The sequence below is a fragment of the Neovison vison genome, chromosome 7, assembly GCF_020171115.1.
Source record: "Neovison vison isolate M4711 chromosome 7, ASM_NN_V1, whole genome shotgun sequence".
NCBI classification, from domain to species: Eukaryota; Metazoa; Chordata; class Mammalia; order Carnivora; family Mustelidae; genus Neogale; species Neogale vison.
The window spans coordinates 39,893,253-39,915,340 of record NC_058097.1 but is presented as its reverse complement, the minus strand read 5'-3'; the positions used below and the strand labels follow the sequence as shown (position 1 = coordinate 39,915,340).

Sequence of the window (22,088 nt, the reverse complement as noted above, 5' to 3'; positions counted from 1 at the left end):
ACCATAATTTGTTTATCCATTCACCTTCTGAAGGCTATCTGGGCTGCTTCTGTATTTCGGTGATCATGAATAAAGTTGCCGTAAACATACATGGGCAGCTTTTTCGATGGATATGAATTTTCATCTTTTGGGTAAATACCTATGAACACAACTGCTGGAGTGGATGGTAAAATTATGTTTATTTTTTATTTCATTTTTATTTTTCAAGATTTTATTTTTAATTAATCTCTATACCGAACGTGGGGCCTGAACTCCCAACCCTGAGACTAAGAGTCGCATGTTCTATGGAAGGACCCAACCAGGTGCCCTGCAAATATAGTTTGTAAAAGAAATTTTTGTTGAATACTTCAGCAGAAGCCTAACAAATCAGCTAACTTAGCTGAACTCTTCACAACAGTAAGAGACATGCTCACTAATAATGAAACACAAAGAAAACAAAAGGGCACAGGTAAATACAATTAAACAGGCAAGGTCTGAACTCTCCCTCTAACCCGCTTTCAACTTTATGACAGAAGCAGCAGTATTAGCTTTTATTACACGTCCTGAGGCATCAGGTCCAAGGCTAGTGAAGGGCCTTCTACCTCAGGAAACACTAGGCCATTTAAAGGCAATAAACGTGCAATTCCTGGAAGAACTTCCATAAATTCAAACATAAAAAAGATGTCCAATTTTCATTAATAAGCAGAAAAATGCATCATGCCCACAAGCCTGACAAAGGTGAGTAAGTCTGATAATGCCATTTTTGTAGAGATGTGAAGAAATGGAAATGTCTGTAAGAACAAGTACTGTGGAGAGTAACTCTTTGAAGACTGAAGAGGGGCACACATCTGTGACCATGTAGTACAGATGTAGTATAGATGTAGTATAACAAGAATAAAGATATTCTTGTTTTCACCAGGGCACATATGCAAGAATCATCACCACTGTAGCCATGACCAGTTAAAAAAAAAAAAAAAAAAGGATGCAACTCACAGCCACTGTTTTCCCACAAGGAAATGGAAATAAAATGGTTTATCTTCTTCCTTCCTTTCTTTTTAAAGATTTTACTTATTTATGTGGCAAAGAGAGACACAGCGAGAGAGGGACACAAGCAGGGGGAGTGGCAGACTGAGAAAGAAACAGGATCCCCGAGAAAGGAGGCCGATGTGGGGCTCGATCCCAGGACCCCAAGATCATGACCTGAGCCGAAGGCAGATGCTTAAGGACTGAGCCACCCAGGTGCCCCAAAATGGTTTATTTTCATATAAAGGAACATTACACTCTGCCTAAAATGAAAGAACTAGATGTATACTTGTCACTATGAACCAATGAAAAGAAAAAGTAACTAAAAGATTTGTTTAGTATATCATTTAAATAAATTGTGAAAATACCAAAACCAGTATATATTAATATATACATATATGTGTACACACACACACACACACACACACACACAGTCTTGAAAAAATGTTAGGAAATGATACATATTAGTATCAGGACAATGGGAAGGAAGGGGAGAAGTTTTAGCTGTCCCTGTTTTACTTCTTCAAAATGTGGTAAGATGTTTGAAAGGTTTTAGTATTTAAAATATTTTAAAACTGTTATCCCAATCTCTTTAAGACTTTATAGCTTGCATAATAATTTTATGATTGGCCACACACAGAAAACTAGCCTTAAATCACTTTATTTTGCATATATATATATATATATATATATACACACATATACATACATACATCTCTCTCTCTCTATATATATATATATACACATATACATATACATATACATACATACATATCTCTATGTATCTGGGATGCAGTACTTTTCTCTTTTTAAGTGGTCTCCACACCAGAGCCCAACGAGGGGCTTGAACTCACAACCCTAAGATCAAGACCTGAGCTGAAATGAAGAGTTGGACACTTAACTGACTGAGCCACTAAGGCGCCCCATGAGTGCAGTACTTTTCTGACACATTCCAATAAATCTGTTTCACTAATATCTAGAAAAGGGCTGGCAGCTGGTGATCACTCCCATCTCCATGCCATTAAGCTCAGCGTCCATGTCTGACTATACTTGCTACACTGTGGGGTTAAGTGTGCTCTGGTACAGTCCCTGGACTGGTCCCTTGAAAGGAGAGACTGCCCTGCACCACTGTGGCCTGGCACCCAGGTCTACACTGAGCAAGTGGGAGTGAAACAGCCAAGGCCAAGAGATGCCCACTCATTCCCACCAGAACTTTCACCAAGCACAATGCCTCAATGGATGTCAAACACTTCCACAGTAATTTATAATATACACACCTTTATAATTGTATTAGAAAAGGGGGAAATATACATAAACTTCTGACTCTTCAGATTACTTGTCTCCTTGTATGGATTAAGACTCTTGCCCTGAAACCTCACTGGAAAACTCTGTACCCAGGTGAACGGCAGAACGCTGCACGTGAAAGCATCCTCTGAATGAAAAGTCAGTCTTAGCCAATGAGAACTTTATACTTCGAGAAAAATGGGCCAAAAAGAAATGTCAGAAATTGCAAATTTATCCCATTGGAACATCTCCAATATTACTCAAATCTTTTAAAAATAAGAGCAGTGAATTATTCAGTTAAAGAATAGTTTTTTTTTTAAAGCAAACTACTTTAGAATAGTTTTTTAGAGTTTTACAAAAAAGTTGAGTTCTTCCTATTGTTAACATCTTTTACTGCTGAAGTATATCTATCATAAATAAGAAGCCAAAGTTGATACGTTATTATTATTAACTAAAGTTCATACTGTATTCAGATTTTCTTGGTTTTCTCCTTTTTCTACTCCAGAATCCTATCTAGGATACCATGTTACATTCCTATCTAGGATACCATGTGACAGTTAGTAATCATATATCCTCTGATCTTCTAGACTTTAATAGTTTCTCAGACTTTGAAGAATACTGGCCAGATATTTTATAGAATGTCCCTCAATTTGGTTTTGTCTGATGTCTTTCTCATGTTTAGGGTAGGGTAATGGGCTTGTTGGAGGAGGAAAACCAAGGGGTATAGTGCTATTCTCATCACATAATACTGTCACAACATGAACAATGTTGGTGCTGACCTTGAGGTCAAGTTTCTCCACAGGAAAGTTGGGCTTTCTTATCTCCTTTCCACCCTGCACACTTTGAATCAAAGTCACAATGTGCAGTCCACACCTCACTTAAAAGAGGGGGAATTAGTTATCTATGTAAAATTACTGGGAATTTTGCACAGGAGCTTTCCCTATTCTCATCCATTTATTTATTCAATCATTAATGTCAGTATGGACTGCTGCATATTTTATAGTCTGGGATATAATTCAATACTACATTACTTATTTTACTGCTGAAATCAGTGGGGGCTCCTCCAACTGGCTCCCATGTCCTGCTGACATACTCCCATTGTTTTGTCTGTTGAGCATGTCCCTTACTTTTTGGCACTACAATCTGCTCCAGGCTACAATCTACCTATGTAGATCAGTCATTTCTCTAAGTCATTTGTCTTTTTCCTTTTATTGGTATTAGAAACCAAGATTTGGGTGTTCAATTTCCCCCCCTTTTTTTAGGCATACTTATTTTAGAAAGAGAGTGAGCTTGCAAGGTGGAGCAGAGGGTGCAAAGGGAGAGGGAGAATCCAAGCAGACTCCCCACTGAGCATGGGGCCCGATGCGGGGCTCGATCTTAACAACCCTAAGATCATGACCTTAGCTGAAATGAAGAGTTGGATGCTTAACTGAAAGAGACACTCAGGCACCCCTGAATTGCTTTATTTTTATAAATAACTTACTTCCTGACTTCAACAATTCATTGTGGAAAATTAGAAATACGCAAAAGTATACAAAGAAAACAAAAATCACTTATAGCTTAACCACTAGATGTAACCAGTATTATTTTGATGTGTGCTTCCAAATCTTTTTTTTTTTTTAAAGATTTTATTTATTTGACTGACAGATCACAACTGACACAAATGACTGACAGAGAGGCAGGCAGAGAGAGAAAGAAGGGAGGAAGCAGGCTCCCCGCTGAGCAGGGAGCCCGCCGCGGGGCCCCATCCCAAGACCCTGGGATCATGACCTGAGCTGAAGGCAGAGGCTTTAACCCACTGAGCCACCCAGGCGCCCCTGTGCTTCCCAATCTTAAAATAGTTTATAAAACTGGAATCATGCAGGTTAACTGTTTTGTTAATATTCCTCAATATGACTTAAATTTTCTATGATAAAATATTTATGGCTGCCCACAATTCCATTCCTGATGGAACTGGTGAAATTCCATCCATAATTCTCTATCAAGTTATGCAAAAAATGTAATTCTAAAAATGGACAATCAAACAACAACAACAACAACAACAACAACAAACCAACAAAACAAAACAAACAAACAAAAAAAAACCCCTGACAATCATGACCTTCTGGTTTCAGGTCCAGCCCATAAGAAGACGGACAGTAACTGATGACTTGCTGGCTGTTAGACCCGAGTATAAGAGTTAAAAACATGAAGGGACGCAATCACAGGGGGCCCTCCATACTTTTTTCAATTTAACTCCTGGAGTTCTATCAGGCTCTTAGTGAATGTTGGAGAAAAATCCTTCTATGTCTTGGCAGGTGGAGAGTTAAAAGAGCCACTTCAAAATATGCCATATCATTCTGTCCTTAACATGGTCCAACCCTAGGACAAATGCTTTAACCAGATCCTCACTTGCTGGAGTTTACCGAAGCACCAGTGGCCTGGAGGGAAGGCAAATACCCAACTCCAGCTCACTCCAGCTATCTTGTCCCACAAAGATGGGGACTGAGAAGCACACGTGAAGTTCTGTCCGGAGGCACAGACTCACTACACAATTGACACCCAATCACAGGACTATAGAATGCATCCCCTTGCCCCACATAGTACCCACTACTAAAGGCCTATTTACAGCACTGCTGTTTACCTAGCTCATCACGCCTGGCTATCAAGAAAAAAATGACAAAATTTAATACCAAGAGATAAAAACCGAAGCTTAAAGAGACACAGCAAGTGTCAGAACAAGACTGACATATGGTGGGACATTGGAATGATTTGTGACTTACACAACTGGTGATTTACACAACTATGATTAATATGCTGAGAGTGCTAGTAAGTACAATACACAGTGTGCAGTAACAGATGGGTAGTGAAAGCAGAGAGATAAAAAGTCTAACAAAGAACCAAAAACACGCACAAAAACCTGGAGATAAAAAATATGTCGCAATAATGAAGAATGCCTTTAAGGGGCTTATTAGTAGACAGGACATGACTGAGGAAAGAATTTCTGAGCTTAATGATATCTCAGTAGAAATCTCCAAAATTGGAAAGCAAAGAGAAAAGACACTGGAAAAAACAAACAAAAATATACAACCAATAAAGGTGTAACATGCATGTAACAGGAATAGAGAGAAGAAAAGAAATAGAGGAAATATTTTTAAACAATAATAACTGAGAATTTCCCCAAATTAATGTCAGACACCAAACTGCAAGTCTAAGAAGCTCAGAGAATACCAAGCAGAATAAATGGAAGAAGAACTACATGTAGGCATATTATTTTTGAACTATAAAAAATAAAAGAAAAAAAATCACAAAAGAAGCCAGAGGGAAAAAATACTGTAACTATAAAAGAGTGAAGGTAAGAATTTTATCTGACTTCTCAGAAATCAGGCAAACAAGAGAATGGAGTGAAATACTTCAAGTATTGAGGGAAAAAACAACCAACCTAGAATTCTGTAGCCAGCAAAATTTTTCTTCAAAAGTAAATCAAGGCTATCTTAGACAGACAAAAAAATTGAAGCACTTTGCTGCCAGCAGACCAGCAAGAAATTGTCTTACAACAAATGTTAACATTTACAAGTATTTCTCCAGAAAGAAGGCAAATGATATAGGCCAGAAATGTGGATGTACATAAGGAAAGAAAGAGAATATTTAATAAACCCTCATTTTTCTTATTCTTAATTGATCTAATAATAATTTGCTCAAAATAATATCAATAATGTACCTGATTATATATGCTTATGTATGTGTATACACACACACACACCATTATGTATAAATGAAATTAATGACAGAAATGATACAAGGATGGGAGAGAAGAATTAGATTATTATTATGATTTTTAAAGATTTTATTTATTTATTTGACAGAGAGAGAGACACAGTGAGAGAAGGAACACAAGCAGGGGGAGTGGATCCCAGGACCCTGGGATCATGACCTGTGCTGAAGGCAGATGCTTAATGACTGAGTCACCCAGATGCCCAGAATTAGGATTATTTTATTATAAGGTACTTGTATTCCCCATGAAGTTGGTGTAATGTTATCTGAATGTGGACTGGATTAGTTGTAAATGTATATTGCAATGTCTAGGGAAACCACTACTAAAAAGTAAAAAAAGAAGTGTAACTGATAAGCTAAAAAAGAAAAGAAAATGAAATCATACCACATCTTCAATCAAAAGCACAAATGGCAGAGAAAGAGCAAAAGAAAAAACAGGAACAAAGAACAAAGGCAACAAACAGAAAATGGTAACAAATATGGTAAATATAAATTCAATGATAGCAACAATAATTTTGAACAGCAGTGGTCTAACAATACTAATTAAAAGACAGAGGTAGTTGGGAGTGGATTAAAGACAAGAATCAACCACATGTTGTCCATAAAAAACCCATTTTAACTACAAATACACACAGAGATGAAAAGTAGCTGGATGGAGATACATACACCACACTAATACTAATTAAAAGAAAGCAAGAGTCCTCTATTCATTTTAGACAAGGCTGACTTCAGAGTAAAGGAAAGTGATCATGACTTGAGGAAAAAGAGGGGTACTACATAATGATCAAGGGGTCAATTCTCCAAGACAGATGGTCGTTAATATGGTGTGCCAAACAAAAGATGAAACTATATGAGGCAAAAACTGATAGAACTGCCAGGAGGAACAGATTAACCCACTACTGTAGTGGAAGACTTGAGCAGCACCTCTCACAGATCGGCAGACATCACTGAACTCAGTACCACCCCTGATCAGCTGGGTGTAACTGACATCTGTAGACTACTTCACCCAACAGCGGCAGAATACAAATTCTCAAACTCACATGGAATATTCACCCAGACAGACCACACCTTTGGCCACAACACCCCTGAACAAATTTAACAGAAGAGAAACCATGCTGTCAAACCACAATGGAATTAAGGTAAAATAACAAAAATAGTGAAAAATCTCAAAATATTTGGATATTAAACAACACACTTAGAGTGAACAAAATGGTATAGTATTTTGAAATAATGAAAAAGCAACTATCAAAATGTGTGGAATCCAGCAAAAGCAATGCTTGGAGGGAAACTGACAGCACTGAATGCACAGATTAGAAAAAAAAAAATCTAAAATCAATCATTTAAGTTTTCACTTTAGGAAACTAGGGGAAAAAATTAAGAGACTAAACCCAAATAGGTAGGAAAAAAAAAGACAGGAAAAAGGTCTAGAATAGCCAACAAATACTGAAGGAGAACCAAGCTGAAGAAGGGACACTGTACAACCATGGAATCAATTAAGAGATCAGCGGTCACTAGGAGTTTGGAGTGTGTGTGTGTGTGTGTGTTGTGGGGGCGTTGACAAGCACGGGGAGCACAGGGGATTTTTAGGGCTATGAAACTACTCTGTGTGATACTGTTATTACTGTAATGGTAGATACATGTCATTATACATTTGTTCAAACACACAGAATGTCCACCAAGAGTGAACCCGAAAGTAAACTCTGGACTTTGGATGATAATGATTTGTCACTGCAGGTTCATCAGCTATAAGGAATATACGCCTCTGGCGGAAAATACTGATAATGAAAGAGGCTATAAATGTATGGAACAGGGAGTATATGGGAAGTCTTTGTACTTCTGCTCGATATTACAATGAACCTAAACTGCTCTAAAAAATAAAGACTCAGTCTTTAAAAAGACTGACAGCCCTATATTAAGAATTTTAGGCACTTAAAGCTTTTTTTTTTTTTAAAGAGGATTTCATTTATTTATTTGACAGAGATCACAAGTAGGCAGAGAGAGAGAGAGAGAGTGAGAGAGGAGGAAGCAGGCTCTCCACTGAGCAGAGAGCCTGACTCGGGACTCGATCCCAGAACCCTGAGATCATGACCCGAGCTGAAGGCAGAGTCTTAACCACTGAGCCACCCAGGCGCCCCATAGGCACTTAAAGCTTTTGATACAAAAAGTCACTGAGAACATTGCCTGTAAACTCTAATATTTGTACCAGTATGTGTTCATTCTTTTAGAAGATACTTAGAGTAGAAATTAGGGAAAGAAATGAAGTATCAATGTTCTTTTCAAAGGACTACTGGGTCCTATGTCTAAAGTCAACAGAAAATAGCTAGTTTCTTTGTATTCAAATTAGCTTGGGCCTTAAAGTTTCAGAGTTTTTAAAAAAGTTGTTCAAAGTCTTTCTACAAAGTTAGAATCACACTGATACGGAAACCTGGCAAGTACAATTGAAAAAAAAAAAACAACTACATACCAAATCTCAGTTACGGATATCAACACAGATTATTCTGAATAGAATGCTAGCAAAGAGATTCCCACAGTGCACTGAAAGAATAATATACCATGACGAAGGGAAGCTTATTCCAAGAATACAGAGAACTCAGTATTAGGAATTTATTATTATCATTCACCATTTGAAAGGATAAAAAGAGAAGTCACATTTTCCCTGTTGTTGCTGAGACTTAATCTAAAGAAATTCAACAACCACTTAAACAAAATTTTTTACGACAGAAATCTTTTTTTTCCCCCCGAGAAAGAGTATGCTTGTGTGTGTTGGGGGCCAAGGGAGGACAGAGAGAATCCCAAGCAGGCTACATACCCTGCGAAGGGCCTGATACAGAGCGTGCGACCCTGAAATCATGACCTAAGCCTAAATCGAGAATTGGACGCTTAACCAACTGAGCCACCCAGGAGCCCCCTTAATATATTTTAATATGAATAAGTCCTTAAAATCCTCAAGAGTGGAAAAGAGAGAGAGAGTGTGTGTGCAAGAGCAGTGTATGGAATGACTAAGCCCTAATCCTAGGAGCATTGACCTTAGGTTGGTAGCAATTTTCTGAAGGGACACAAACAATGGTAAATATTCACAGAAAGATCCAAATATGAGAAAGGTGGGAAAATATTGGTTAACTGGTAAATAAGGTTAAGCACTTATTAAAATAATTTTCAACTGATTAGAGGAGAAGGATACTATAGGAGAACCCCAACTTTGAAGTTTTGTATAGGTAGCTTACACTTATTTCTACCTGCTTTTTAAAGAACAGGTTTCCTTTAGCTAAAGCACTATTTCCCCACTTTCCATTCCCTCTGCATTCTTCCTCTACAATTCCATGGAGGAAACCAAATTCTCCTAGTTTACAAAAAGAAAGTGAACTATTATTATACGATCATCTTGTTTTATTCACTTTGCTTACCATACACTTATTTTTCTGAAATTCTGTTGTTTACTTATTGTCTATCTTCTTTCATGAAGGTATTGTTAACATAAAAAAAAAATAAAGCTGCCAGTTATTTATCAGGGAAAAAACTGGGTTTATTCAGGAATAACAGAGAATTGCAATCTGGGGCAAAAGAACTTTGGCAAAACCAAGTCTTCTGAACAAAGAATAGGGATGCCCTTTCACAGAGGAAAGCACGAATTGGGAAGACTGTCATAAATAAAAAATCCACTGCGGTAAAGTGGGAACTAGAAGCATAGTGGGTTTTCAGTGGCGGAGCTGTGACGATCTGTCACTGCCTGTGCTAGCTGGGTGGTGGTGAGGAGGTAAGCCTTTCCCTCTCCTGCTGGGAGAGTAAAGTAGTATCCACCTGCAAGATCCTGGTCTTCCTGCGGGGTCTGCAACTGACAATGAGTGGTAGGGCCCGAGAGCTCCCCCTGCTGCACCTGCAACTCCATTCTAGTGAAGTTTCCCTTTACTGACCTTCACAGTATAAATGCCATGAGACAGAAAACGCACAGGTGACCCTATACCAACCTGACCAAAATACATGCAGTACCGCAACAAAATATGTTTTGAAACAGAGAGCTATCTATGTCTAACAGATCATTTCTAACCATGTTACCAGCAGACCATCAACATCCCTATTTTCCAATTACTCCATATACTGGCAGAAAAAAAACCCAAACAAACCCAAAAAGCAAAGCAAAAAACCCTACTGACACAGCAACAGCAGCAGCACACTTACATGACATCACTTACCACAATTTTGTTTTGCTTTTTTAGTGGACCTACCTGATGCTCTGATGACAATCCCCTTTGGTACCTCAGTTATTCCAATCTATCAAGGCAAAGTGTACGTGCAATATTTGGAAACAATAAGCACCCTAACAGATCAACTGCTGGTGCAGCCTCTGAATAAGGCTGGACCAAAGCTTTGGAATACCAGAAAGAACCCTATTATTCCGTAGGCCAATAAAGTCACATCCACATTTGTATGAAAAATGAGATTTCTTCCCAGTGCAAGAAAGCTACATTGAAACCTGTGATATTGTGATTTCCAGTAAGAAATATGTATTTGGGGTATGCCTAGGGATGGCAGTCGGTTAAGTGTCTGCCTTTGGCTCAGGTCGTGATCCCAAGGTCCTGGGACTGAGTCCCACATAGGGCTCCTTGCTCAGCAGGGGACCTGCTTCTGCCATTGCCTGCTATTCTCCCTGCTTGTGCTCCTCTCTTCATCTCTCTCTCTGACAAATAAATAAGCAATCTTGAAAAAGGAAAAAAAAAAAAAAGATATATTTAGTCTTTGTCCCCATTCCTAGCAGAGTTTCAAAACTTTTGGAAGTCAAGTAGGAGAGGAATCTGATGTCTTTTGTTATGTTAATGATGTAATCTTCTGACCCCCTCAAGGTAACCTAAGGATGGGGGCTGGTTGTCAGAGGAGCCAAGAATGGGACTGGAAGGTGGAAGGTTGGAACGTTCAGTCTCCCCTTCCTGGAGGAGAGGGGCTGGACTAAGTAATGAAGCCTCCATAAAACACAAAAGGATGTTCTGAGAGTTGGTGACCACATGAAAGTGCTGGGAGAGTGGTACCCAGAGAGGAAATGGAAGCTCTGCCCCTCTGGGGCCTTGCCCTGTGAAATTCCTCATCTGCCTACTCATCTGTATCCTTTATATCCTTCAAAAGAAACTGGTAAACATAAGTAAACTGGTTTCCTGAGTTTTGCGAGCTGGTCTAGCAAACCTCTGATTTATGGTCAGTTGGTTAGGAGCACAGGTGACGAGGAAGTGGGGACAGTCTTGTGGAATGGAGCCCCTCACCAGTGAGACCTGAGGCTATCTCCAGGATTCAGTTTGTAAGACCCGTGGCCCAGTCAGTGTCCGCTGAGAACTGAGTTAATTGCTTGATGGTGTAGAAAAACACACATGGCTTCTCATAATTTGGCTAAAAAACTGAAAAAACAAAAAAACCACAAAACCAAACCAAAACAAAACCCAAAGACTGAATTTTTCCATAGGCTTTCTCTTATTTTTCACGGGTCAGTTACCAGGAAAATAAGAATGTGGTTCAAACACCCTCTTTTCTTGGCCTTGGACTGTACTCGGACCTTACTCCAGGTATGATTCAATTAGAAACAGCTGCCTTGAGGGATTAGGTAGAAGAAAGCAGAACTTGGGGACGTTCTACAAGATCTGAAATGACCTGAGTAGGATTTGAATACACACAAAAAGATGTCGATAAAAATTCTGCAGTAGGGTTTGTCTTACCACATTTGTTTCCTATGTTTTCAAAGGAATAAATAACTAAGGTTCAGAAAAGTGGCCACTTTAAATTTTGTGAAGAACCCAAGAAATCTTTATGCCACTGTGAAAAACAAACTTCTTTGGTACATCCCTTCAATATAAAACATATTGTTTTCCTTCAAATTAAACTATCTGTTCTGTTTCCTTAAAAGAAATTCAAGTTTTTCAAAGACTTGAGCTTTTCCACAAGCCAAGAAAATTGACTGAAATTCAACATGCCTTCATATTGAGACTGAAGAAATCTGTAACTAGTGGAAGTGCTGGTCTGTGACTTCCAAGGGGAGTTCATAGAAGTAGTAATAGTGCCTGCCTACTGGTAATCTAAGCATTCACTCTGGGGCACTGGCACAGCTGGGATGTCCTCATGGAGAAATCATGCATATGTTCCTGCGGAAAGCCCTGGCCGAGGCCCTCACCAACAGCTAGTAGCAACCACCAACTTGGGGAGGGAGCCTTCAGATGGGGTCACCTCCAGCCTTCAAGTCTGTGCTAAGGCCCCAGACCTTCTGGAACAGAGACAAGCCATTCCTGTAGTGCCCTTTCTGAATCCCTGAGCATAATAAAACTGCTGCTGTTTTATACCACTAAACTGGGGTGGTTTGGCATGCAGTGGTGGTAGGCATCTCTAAGAGTTTTCTGGCATACCTGAGACAGGCAAATTTTAATTCACCCAGTTCCTGTTTGCACATCTGTGAAATTGGGACAGTAATATTTCTAAGTACGGGGCCATTATAAGGCTTAAAAGTGAGCTCACAAAAATAAAGTGCTTAGCACACGTTAAAAAAAATGTTGACGGTTATTATAATTTCCAATATTTTTATAGTTATAGAAAGACCAGACTTTATTCAATGACTGACTATAAGGAGAGGCAGCCTTGTCATTCCAAAATGTCATTTCCACTGCTTAAAACATTCCTGGATTTTGGGCGCCTGGGTGACTCAGTGAGTTAAGTGTCTGCCTTTGCCTCAGGTCATGATTCCCACATCAGGCTCTCTCTGCTCAGCCGGGAGCCTACTTCTCCCTCTCCCTATGCCCCTAATCCAGCTTGTACTCCCTCATTGTCTGTCTCTCAAATAAATAAAAAATATCTTTTAAAAGAAAAAACCCAACTTTCCTGGATTTCATTTAAAAAGTATTTTTCTTTTAGTTTTAGTGTCATATTAGAAAACTAGGCTCATTAATACAAAAATACAGTATTTTAGATTCAGCTGATGTGCATCCCCGAAAATCAGAATCATTATCCTATGAGCACACATTTTCACTTCTAATTTATGTACCTCACAAGGCTATTTCAAAAACACCAATATCAGTTTCAGAGTATAAAGACCCATAAGTCCTAACTACAAAGAAAAAGATTAATAAATTTGACTATATTAAAGATAGAAATTTGTTTGTCAAAAACATCACTGTGAATAGAAAGATAAGCCACAGTTTAGAAGAGATAAGCAATATATGTAACAAAGAACCTATATTCTGAACACAGAACTGCTACAAACCAGTAAGAAAAATGGCAGATAATCCAATAAAGAAACAGACAATAGCACACAAATGAAAAGATACTCAACCTCACAAATCATTAGGGAAATGCAAATTAGAACCAGAACAACATACCTCTCCACACCTACCAGAATCATCAAAATTAAAGAGTGACAATACAAAGTGTTGGTGAGAATATGAACTGATATAGTCACTGTACATTTTAGATAATTGCTGAGCATCTACGAAGGCAGAATGTATATCTGTGCCTTATTACCCAGATACTCTGTTCCTAGGCATAAACCCAATGAAAATGGCCTTGTTTCATATATACACTGAGAAACACATAAAAGAATGTTCAGGCACTTGAGCAACTCAGTTGGTTAAGTGTCTGCCTTTGGCTCAGGTCATGTCCTAGGGCTCCAGGGATGAAGCCCTGCATCAGGCTCCTTGCTCAGTGGGAAGTCTGTTTCTTCCTCTCCCTCTGCTCTTGCCCCTGTTCATGCTCAATCTCAAATAAATTAAGAAAATCTTGTATATATAAAATAGAATGCTCAAAAGGCATTATCTGCAATAAAGGGGAAATAGGGCAATAATCCAAACATCTACCATTAGTAGAATAAATGAATGAATGGCTAGTCTTACAACGGAATACCACACAGCAATGAAAAGGAATGCATTAGTACCACATTAAATTATACATAGTGATGATGAGAAAAAAAGCCAGACATAAAAGAATGTGCACTGGGGTGATGGGCTGGTTCAGCTGAAAAAAATCTTGAGGTCGTGAGTTCCAGCCCCATGCTGGGTGTAGAGCTTATTTAAAAAAACTTAAAAAAAAAATAGATGTACTACATGATTTCATTTCTGTTAAGTTCAAAGAAGAGCAAAACTAATTTCTGATGTTAAAGGTCAAATGGATGCCTAGGTTGGTCTGTCAGTTACACTGTCTGACTTTTGCTATCAGCTCAGGTCTTGATCTTACAGAGTTGTTGAGTTCAAGCCATGTGCTGGGGTCTACTCAAGTCAAGAGAGTTAGGGGATAGAGGCTAAGGGAGAAGGGAGGAGAAAGGTAGTCAGTGCCTGGAAGGCCCCAAGAAGAGGGTGCTGCAGAGGAGCTGGCAATGGCTTATTTCTTGGTCTGAATAGTTTTAAGAAGTTTAATTTGTGACCCAACCATCAGGTTGTACACTTCAAGTTTATGCAATTTTCAGGATGTGCACTACCTTAAATTAAAAAGTATTAAAAATTTTAGAGAAAGACCATCAACCAAATGCAATGTTTGGACCTTGTTTAGCTGCTGATTTGAACAAACTTACTTTGAAAGTATATCTGAAACATTTAGGGGAAATATTGGGTATTTCTGGCCTCGGTATTAAAACAGGACTCTTAAAAAATTCAACATTCCTATCTGGGCAGCTCTTTTTCTTAAGGAGGAAAAAAGCATAGTAATTCCACTATAAGTTTATTTTCAAAACACAACTTACAGAACCAGAGCCATTTCACAGATGAGAAAAACTATCAGTCAACATTTACTGAGCACCTAACACACGCCAGGCAGTGTACCAAGTACTTTAGTCCAAAGCCTGTTCCTTCTTTCTCATGTTGCCTCTCCTACCTCTTGCCATGCCATGGTGTAGTTTCAAAATGTAAGGACTAATACAAGTGTGTTTATTTTTTAATTTTAATTTTTAATTTTACGGGGGAGGAAGGGCAGTTGGAGAAGGAATTCCATGCCCAGTGCACAGCCCAACGTGGAGCTCTGTCTCACAACCCTGAGACTGTGACCAAGATTGTGACAGCCACTGTGCTCCATGCCTAGTGAGAGCACAGCCCAATGTGGAGTTCTATCTTACAACCCTGAGATCGTGACCAAGCTGAAATTAAGCATCATATGCTTAACAGACTGAGTCACGCAGGTGCCCTTCAAGTGTCTTTCCAAGGGAGAATTGGTTCAGTGTTAGACAGTGAGAAGGGAACTTGGTAATTTGAGGAAAATGTGTTGTCACCCCATCTTCCATTTCTAGCCAGTCACGAAAGTAATATTGGGGGATGTAAACTAGGAGGAATTCTAGAACTGTAATGTTAAACTTAAGAGGATAATCTATTCTTTGAAAATCCTGAATGGAGCCCTTTAACGGTGGTGGGGTCAATGTTATAAACATCAGGTATATGGTTTACATGGAAATTCCTTTTAAAAAAAATTTTTTTTTAAAGATTTTATTTATTAATTTGACAGATGGAGATCACAAGTAGGCAGAGAAGCAGGCAGAGAGAGAGGAGGAAGCAGGCTCCCTGCTGAGCAGAGAGCCTCATGTGGGGCTCGATCCCAGGACCCTGGGATCATGACCTGAGCCGAAGACAGAGGCTTTAACCCACTAAGCCACCCAGGTGCCCCTACATGGAAATTCCTTAATGAAGCACTGAAAAACAAAGTTTGTTCCACTTGGTAATGCAACATTTGGGGTGGGATGATGCCTTTTTCATCTTTCTGTGTCCTCACAAAGGAATGGCAAATAGCTCTCTTCCTTCTGTGACAGGGACAGAGTTTCTGAGATGACCCTGGAAGCAAAGGAGCAGGAGAAGAAAACCAGCTCCTTTGATGTCCCAGGAAATATGGTGGGCGTTTAATACAACTGACCTCACTCAGTACTCACAAAGCTTTATGAGCAAGGCAGTATTCTCCCGTTTCATATGGGAAAGCAGGCTTACCCTGTAAAAACATCCACAATGTCACCCAGCTGGGCACAGGTGTGTGGCATAGGCCTGAGACTCAAAAGCATGAGTGCTGCATAAGACACTGGGCTGCCTCTAAGGCAACACAGCACAGGGATCTCAGCTGTGACATTTCTACTTGGGAGTAGCATCTCTCTTGTAAAAGAAATAAGCTATGCCTGTCTATCCAGAAATAGGATTACTCTTTGTTTCTAAAATGAGAGGGCAATAGCACTTCTGGGGAGGGGGTTAAGGGAGGTGATGTTACACAATGAATCAGTGACAAAGGACGAGGATAGAAACTGGGCCCAATGAATATTACTTACTGGGTGCTTAGTTTGTGACAGGATGTTGCATATGGTATTGAATTTAGTCTTCATGCCTGCCCTGTAAAGCAGGTGCCTTAATTATCCTCATTTTAGAAAAGACAGGACCAAGCATAATAGGTTGAAATAGTTTCCCCAACGTAATATGTGCCATTAAGTCAGAGAGCTCAGATTCAATCGCAGGACTATCTGCCCCTGGAACCAGGCTCTTCTTAACTAGTACATGAAGCGGGATGGCCCAGATCACACAAATGGGTTCCGTGAAGGACTGGAATGGAAGCATAAAAAGGAAAGGTTTGTGCAAAGAACAGTTACACATACTGCAGAAAACCTATTATATAACAGGCATATTAAAACACCAACGCACCTGTTCTGCCCTTGTGCAAAGACTAGAAGTTGCACAACAAGGAACTCTAACTCCATGAAAAATTCATCATTGCTCCTGGTAAGCGTGTTTTTTTTTTTTTTAAAGATTTTATTTATTTACTTGACAGACAGAGATCACAAGTAGGCAGAGAGGCAGAGAGAGAGGAGGAAGCAGGCTCCCTGCTGAGCAGAGAGCCCGATGTGGGGTTCGATCCCAGGACCCTGGGATCATGACCTGAGCCGAAAGCAGAAGCTTAACCCACTGAGCCACCCAGGTGCCCGGTAAGCGTGTTTCTGAACAAAAAGTAGGTATACGGCATGGATTCTGAGAAAAGCAGCCCAAACTCTGACCAGTAAGTGTATAAGGCGGCAAAACTGAACGAAGCATACATTCAACTGGCTAGAAAGACTACGGTGATTACTCGGGTTAAATGAGACTTCAAGAACGCGATGCTAACTGGCTTGAATCAAGCAATATTGACAAGGAAGAGGAAGTCCTAGAAGCTTACTGGAATACACTGTGTTAATTCACAATCCCATGTGGATTTAAAGTATCTACAGAAGGTCAAAAAAAGAGTCCCAAGATTTGACTGTTTAAAAATAAGACTTTTGATAATCAGAGAAAGACAACTATCATATGATCTCCCTGATATGAGGAAGTGGAGATGCAACATGGGGGGTTAAGGGGGTAGGAGAAGAATAAATGAAACAAGATGGGATTGGGAGGGAGACAAACCATAAGTGACTCTTAATCTCACAAAACAAACTGAGGGTTGCTGGGGGGAGGGGGGTTGGGAGAAGTGGGGTGGGGCTATGGACACTGGGGAGGGTATGTGCTATGGTGAGTGCTGTGAAGTGTGTAAACCTGGCGATTCACAGACCTGTACCCCTGGGGATAAAAATATATTATGTGTTTATAAAAAATAAAATAAAAAAAATAAGACTTTTGAGAAAATGTTCATAATTACAGGGAGCGGGACATAAGACATTTCTCCTAAGACATAAGCACTCAGGCTAAACCCAGTGACCAAGTATCGTGTGAATAATCCTGGAAAGTAACACATGAATACCACTTTCTTGTAAGAGGAGGAGGATTCTCATAGTACATTGCCCACTGGTAGGAAGAACCTAGGACAATCACAACCAACCCTAGGAATCTGTGAATATCTTAAGAACATAAGAAAACATAAACTCTAGGACACCAAAAACTATCAAAGTTCTTTTTTAAGCTCTAAGACTAATTTACTCAGGTAGATGTGAAGACTCCTCTAGAGAGCCAGAATCTTTCATAAACTTATCATAACTGTCTATTTGAGAGTTCACTTATTTATTATTTATCTACAAATTTCATGAAAGAGGTATAATAACCTTTTGATCATGACTATACTCTAATAGCCCAGCACAGCTCCTGGAACATAGTATTGCTCAATAAATACTTCTCAATGAATCTAATTCTAGATCCAAAGAACGTTATTTTATTCTTGCCTGGATCACATGAATTTGGCATAGGATATCATTACATTTAAAAATAAAGATACCCAAAATATAAAGGCAAAACTTTCTCCTCTTATCAGATGAACCAGTGTCCTCTTTCCATCACGTTCTTCTAAATGCTACCTAGTAACAATCATAAATGATACATGCTAAGTACCTATTACTGCTCATCTATAATTTCTGGCATGAAGTTGTTGATAATGGTTAATGGCCTTCATTGTATTCTGGGGAAAAATCTTTCTTAGGGATCCTAGTTTTAAAAATGTTCGAAATAAAAACACAATGAGATAAGGCCAAACACCTTCCATAGAGCTATGAGACTTGGCAAATGAATACACTGAGGATTGATTATAAATATATAAATAAGAATGATTATAAATAAGTTTGCAAATGTTATATTATAGCATCAAATAATGGCATTTTCAAGCACAGTCTGTCAGGTTTTCATTTAGCTACTAATACAGTGGGCAAGTTTCCCACACTGTGTCATACCTATATAAAAAACTGGGGAGAGAAGTTAAAATGTGAAACAGTTTTGATAAGCCATTGAAAAAGATCATGCCCTTGGCCTAGCGCAATTAGTCACGGTGACGGTCTCAGCTTTGAGTAGGATCCTGAAACTCCATTGTGGCTGCAAGTGGAACAGATTGCCTTGGGACAGGGGGACCTTCTGCAAAAATGTCTGTACTTTTAGCACACAAACAACATGCAGCTTATTCTCAAGAGCTGAAGTGTACTTAGGAAATAATGATTTCTATCTTTCTATCTTGATCACCTGAGAACGTCTTTATTTCCTGAAAACAAGTATTAGAATTGGCTTTTGTGGAAAATCAAGTAACAAAATTAAATGATAGCTTAATTTTCAAAAAAAACCCTCTTTCATGGGGAATTTTATTGCTTTTAAGTTTTAAGCATCTTTTGTTGGAATATGGAGCAGTTAAACCTCCAAATTACTGAAATGTACTCAAAGCACTGAAGATTACTATGGTAATTTATACCCACATGAAACTGAGAACATCAAACTGACAGATGTAGATAGCTTCCTCTATTTCAACTAGATGAAATGCCGGTTGTCCTAAGACAAAAGCTTAAAGTTCATATTTCTTAACAAACTAGACAACACTCACCAGTAGTGAGTTTCTTTGTACCTACCTTGTGTTTAAACAGGTGTTATGAATCTTTAATTCTATTTTTTTCTTTACTGTAAAATATTCTAATACAAGCATTAAAACTTGAGGATCATCACACTTACCTGTATGGCTTGTCAGAGTTATGGATTCGTCTGTGGTTTCTGACTCCAACGTATGTTGTACTTGTATAATCGCACACATCACATCTATATTGTTTCTGGACTGAAGACTTAGTCCCTAGACAAGGGATTGGAGAGCTTTAGCGAAATGCACTGATTAGATACAAATGACACAGTTTCCACTGTAACTGAATATTTATAACACACAGTATTAATATTTCAATCAAGGCTTTCTCATTTATTAAAATTAACAAGTTTGAACACGGCTTTCCAGGTTCTCCTGCAACTAGACTATCAGCAGATATAAGCTGAACATCATCTGACCTGTAAATACAAATACATTGGGTTAGTTTATGCATAACCTTGTACAAAATGCTAGAAGGTAATAAACTTGATGCCAGCTGCCCTGCTGACTGTGCAGCAGCTGAATTAACCAGAGATACACCGTTGATCTGAAAGGTGGTCTAACTGATATTGGATACACTGTCTTAAGGAAACACTGATTTGCCAACAAGCTGTGATTTCATACTCTAATACAACATTACACAGTATGCCGCAAGGCAGATATAACAAACTCTAGATAAAAAGACTAAAGCTTTTTTACCCTGCGGGTTTCTTTTTTTACAACTGAAAGCCAGCTATCACTGCAAGAACGGAAGGAAAAAACCAGCACGAATTATTCAGTGCTAAATAATATCGTATAATCATACCCAGCAAACCGACAGGTGACAAGGGTAAGTGTTATCACTAATGGGAGTGTGCCACTCTCTGGAATCCAGAAGACATGGATCCAGTGGAAAAGAGGCCATGTTACCACCCTCACTCTGCAGCAATCAGGGTAAGCCTGAGACAAAACAAGCTGGATGCCTTGATCATGTAAAACTGTTCCTGAAGATATTCAACACTCTCTTTACTCTTCTGTAAGCACAAAATCTGCAGGCCATTCACAGCCTGACTGCTTTATATTCAGAAACAAAGCAAGCATGGAAAGCTGGAGAATAAGCCAGAACAGGAAGGAAGCTTAGGTAGAACACTAGCACACAGTACAGAATCGTAAAACTGCTGGCACAAAAGAAACCCACGCTGAAATTTCAACAAAGAAAATCCTTAAGTTAAATTTAAGCTTTCTAAAATTGAAATTTTCTTTTGCCTGTAACTACTTTTGCCAGGCAGAACAAAATGTCCTAATTTCCTGGTGTAAGTCTACAACATTAATATACACACTAATCATAATTATAATTTAAGTATTACTCTTAATTGGTAGGTTAAAAACTTGGACTTGATTATAAGTGGCACTGTTCCAAATTCAGTTTTTTTAAAAAAAACCTGAAAAAATGAAGTGTGAAATATTGGATAATGGTTTTGTGTGAGAAATATTACAGATCAATGACAACTAATAAAAATGACAGATGGAAAAACTTAATATAGCACAGAATGAGAGCCCGTGCTACTTCAAGCAACTGTTTCCAGTAGAAAGAATATTAGATTTAGAAGTTCAAAACTCTGGGCTTTGTCCTTGCTCTTCCACCTAGTACCAGGGTGATCATGGGCAAAAGCATTTTATCTGGTGAGGACTCAGTTTTCTCATCTACAAAATGGAAATTCTAGAACCTCCCAGCATGGTTTACTCAGAAAGCAGAGAACCCTCTTCACTGCAGTCTGCGTGTCACCTGCATGTTTGTGTCAGATCTCTTGACCTGTCCCTAGCTGTAGACTCCCCTGAGGGCAGAGATCTGTGTGTTCTGTTTATGCCGAATTTCCAGAGCTTTGCGAATTTTATGTTTGCAATAAGGAACAATTTAATTAAATTTCACGAAGGAGCACCATATGAAAGTGCTTTGCCCATGGCTCTAGGAGAGCACCTGTGACGTTAGCTGACACCCGTCAGTACAGTTTGGTCTTCCTCCCCGGCTGTAGTCCGCACAGGCACTGGATGCCTTCACTGGACTGCTGGAAGCAAGCTCAGGATGGGCACTCCATACCTTTTGGCAGAAAGAATGTCTGAAACACCACTACACTGTGTCTCAGAGTCAAAAACATGTCCTATATAACGTAGGTTATAACCTAACCCCATCAGAGTGGGGAGAGGCAGAGGCTGGGGACCACTGAGGCACACATCCCCCAACTTGTTCATTAATTTTATTAAGTGGCTAAAGAAGTTCTAGCAAGGCATGAATTTCTTTGACCTTCTTTGTGAGCAAAACACTTTGTTTCTTGGCCTGACAACCAGATTTCCGAAGATTTAATACTGAATTAATAAAGTGTCAACATTTAAGTATGCAGGAGATTATCAGTCATCTGAAGCATTTTACTATTATCACAGAGAAGAAAAATGGAATGAAGTGAGAGAAAAACAGACATGGCAAGCAGTTTAAATCCATACATTTAACCCCAAGAAATAGCAGAATGCACTAAGAAAAGATGCTGTAAAATGGGGATATGGTGGACAGATGCTATCACCGTAAAGCTCAAACTGGTTACTTTAATTTTGAGCTGACATTTTAATCTTTTTTATTAAAATTGTGAGTTCTAATTTGTTAACCCATTTGGACAGTTTTATAAACTACTGCTTTGGAAGATGGTGCTAGAAAAGCCATTCCACCACTAGTATTAACCGCAGGTGGTGCCACTGAGTAGTATTTACTTTATTCCTTCATTAGGGATTTATGGTCCAACAACATCAAATGTTTT

At 39.0% G+C, this 22,088-nt stretch overlaps 1 protein-coding gene across 4 annotated transcripts in view; it reads right to left on the bottom strand.

Annotated features, from left to right (window-relative positions):
• Nucleotides 1-22,088, bottom strand: part of ZNF507 (zinc finger protein 507) — a 39,703-nt gene that overhangs the window by 5,358 nt on the left and 12,257 nt on the right. For 3 of the 4 annotated variants that reach the window (XM_044256244.1, XM_044256245.1, XM_044256246.1), the window contains one exon: nt 19,401-19,515. In XM_044256244.1, coding sequence (XP_044112179.1) covers nt 19,401-19,515 — 115 coding nt within the window. Of the gene's footprint in view, nt 1-15,625; nt 16,557-19,400; nt 19,516-22,088 lie in introns of those variants that run through there. The other variant, XM_044256247.1, reaches the window with a different exon arrangement.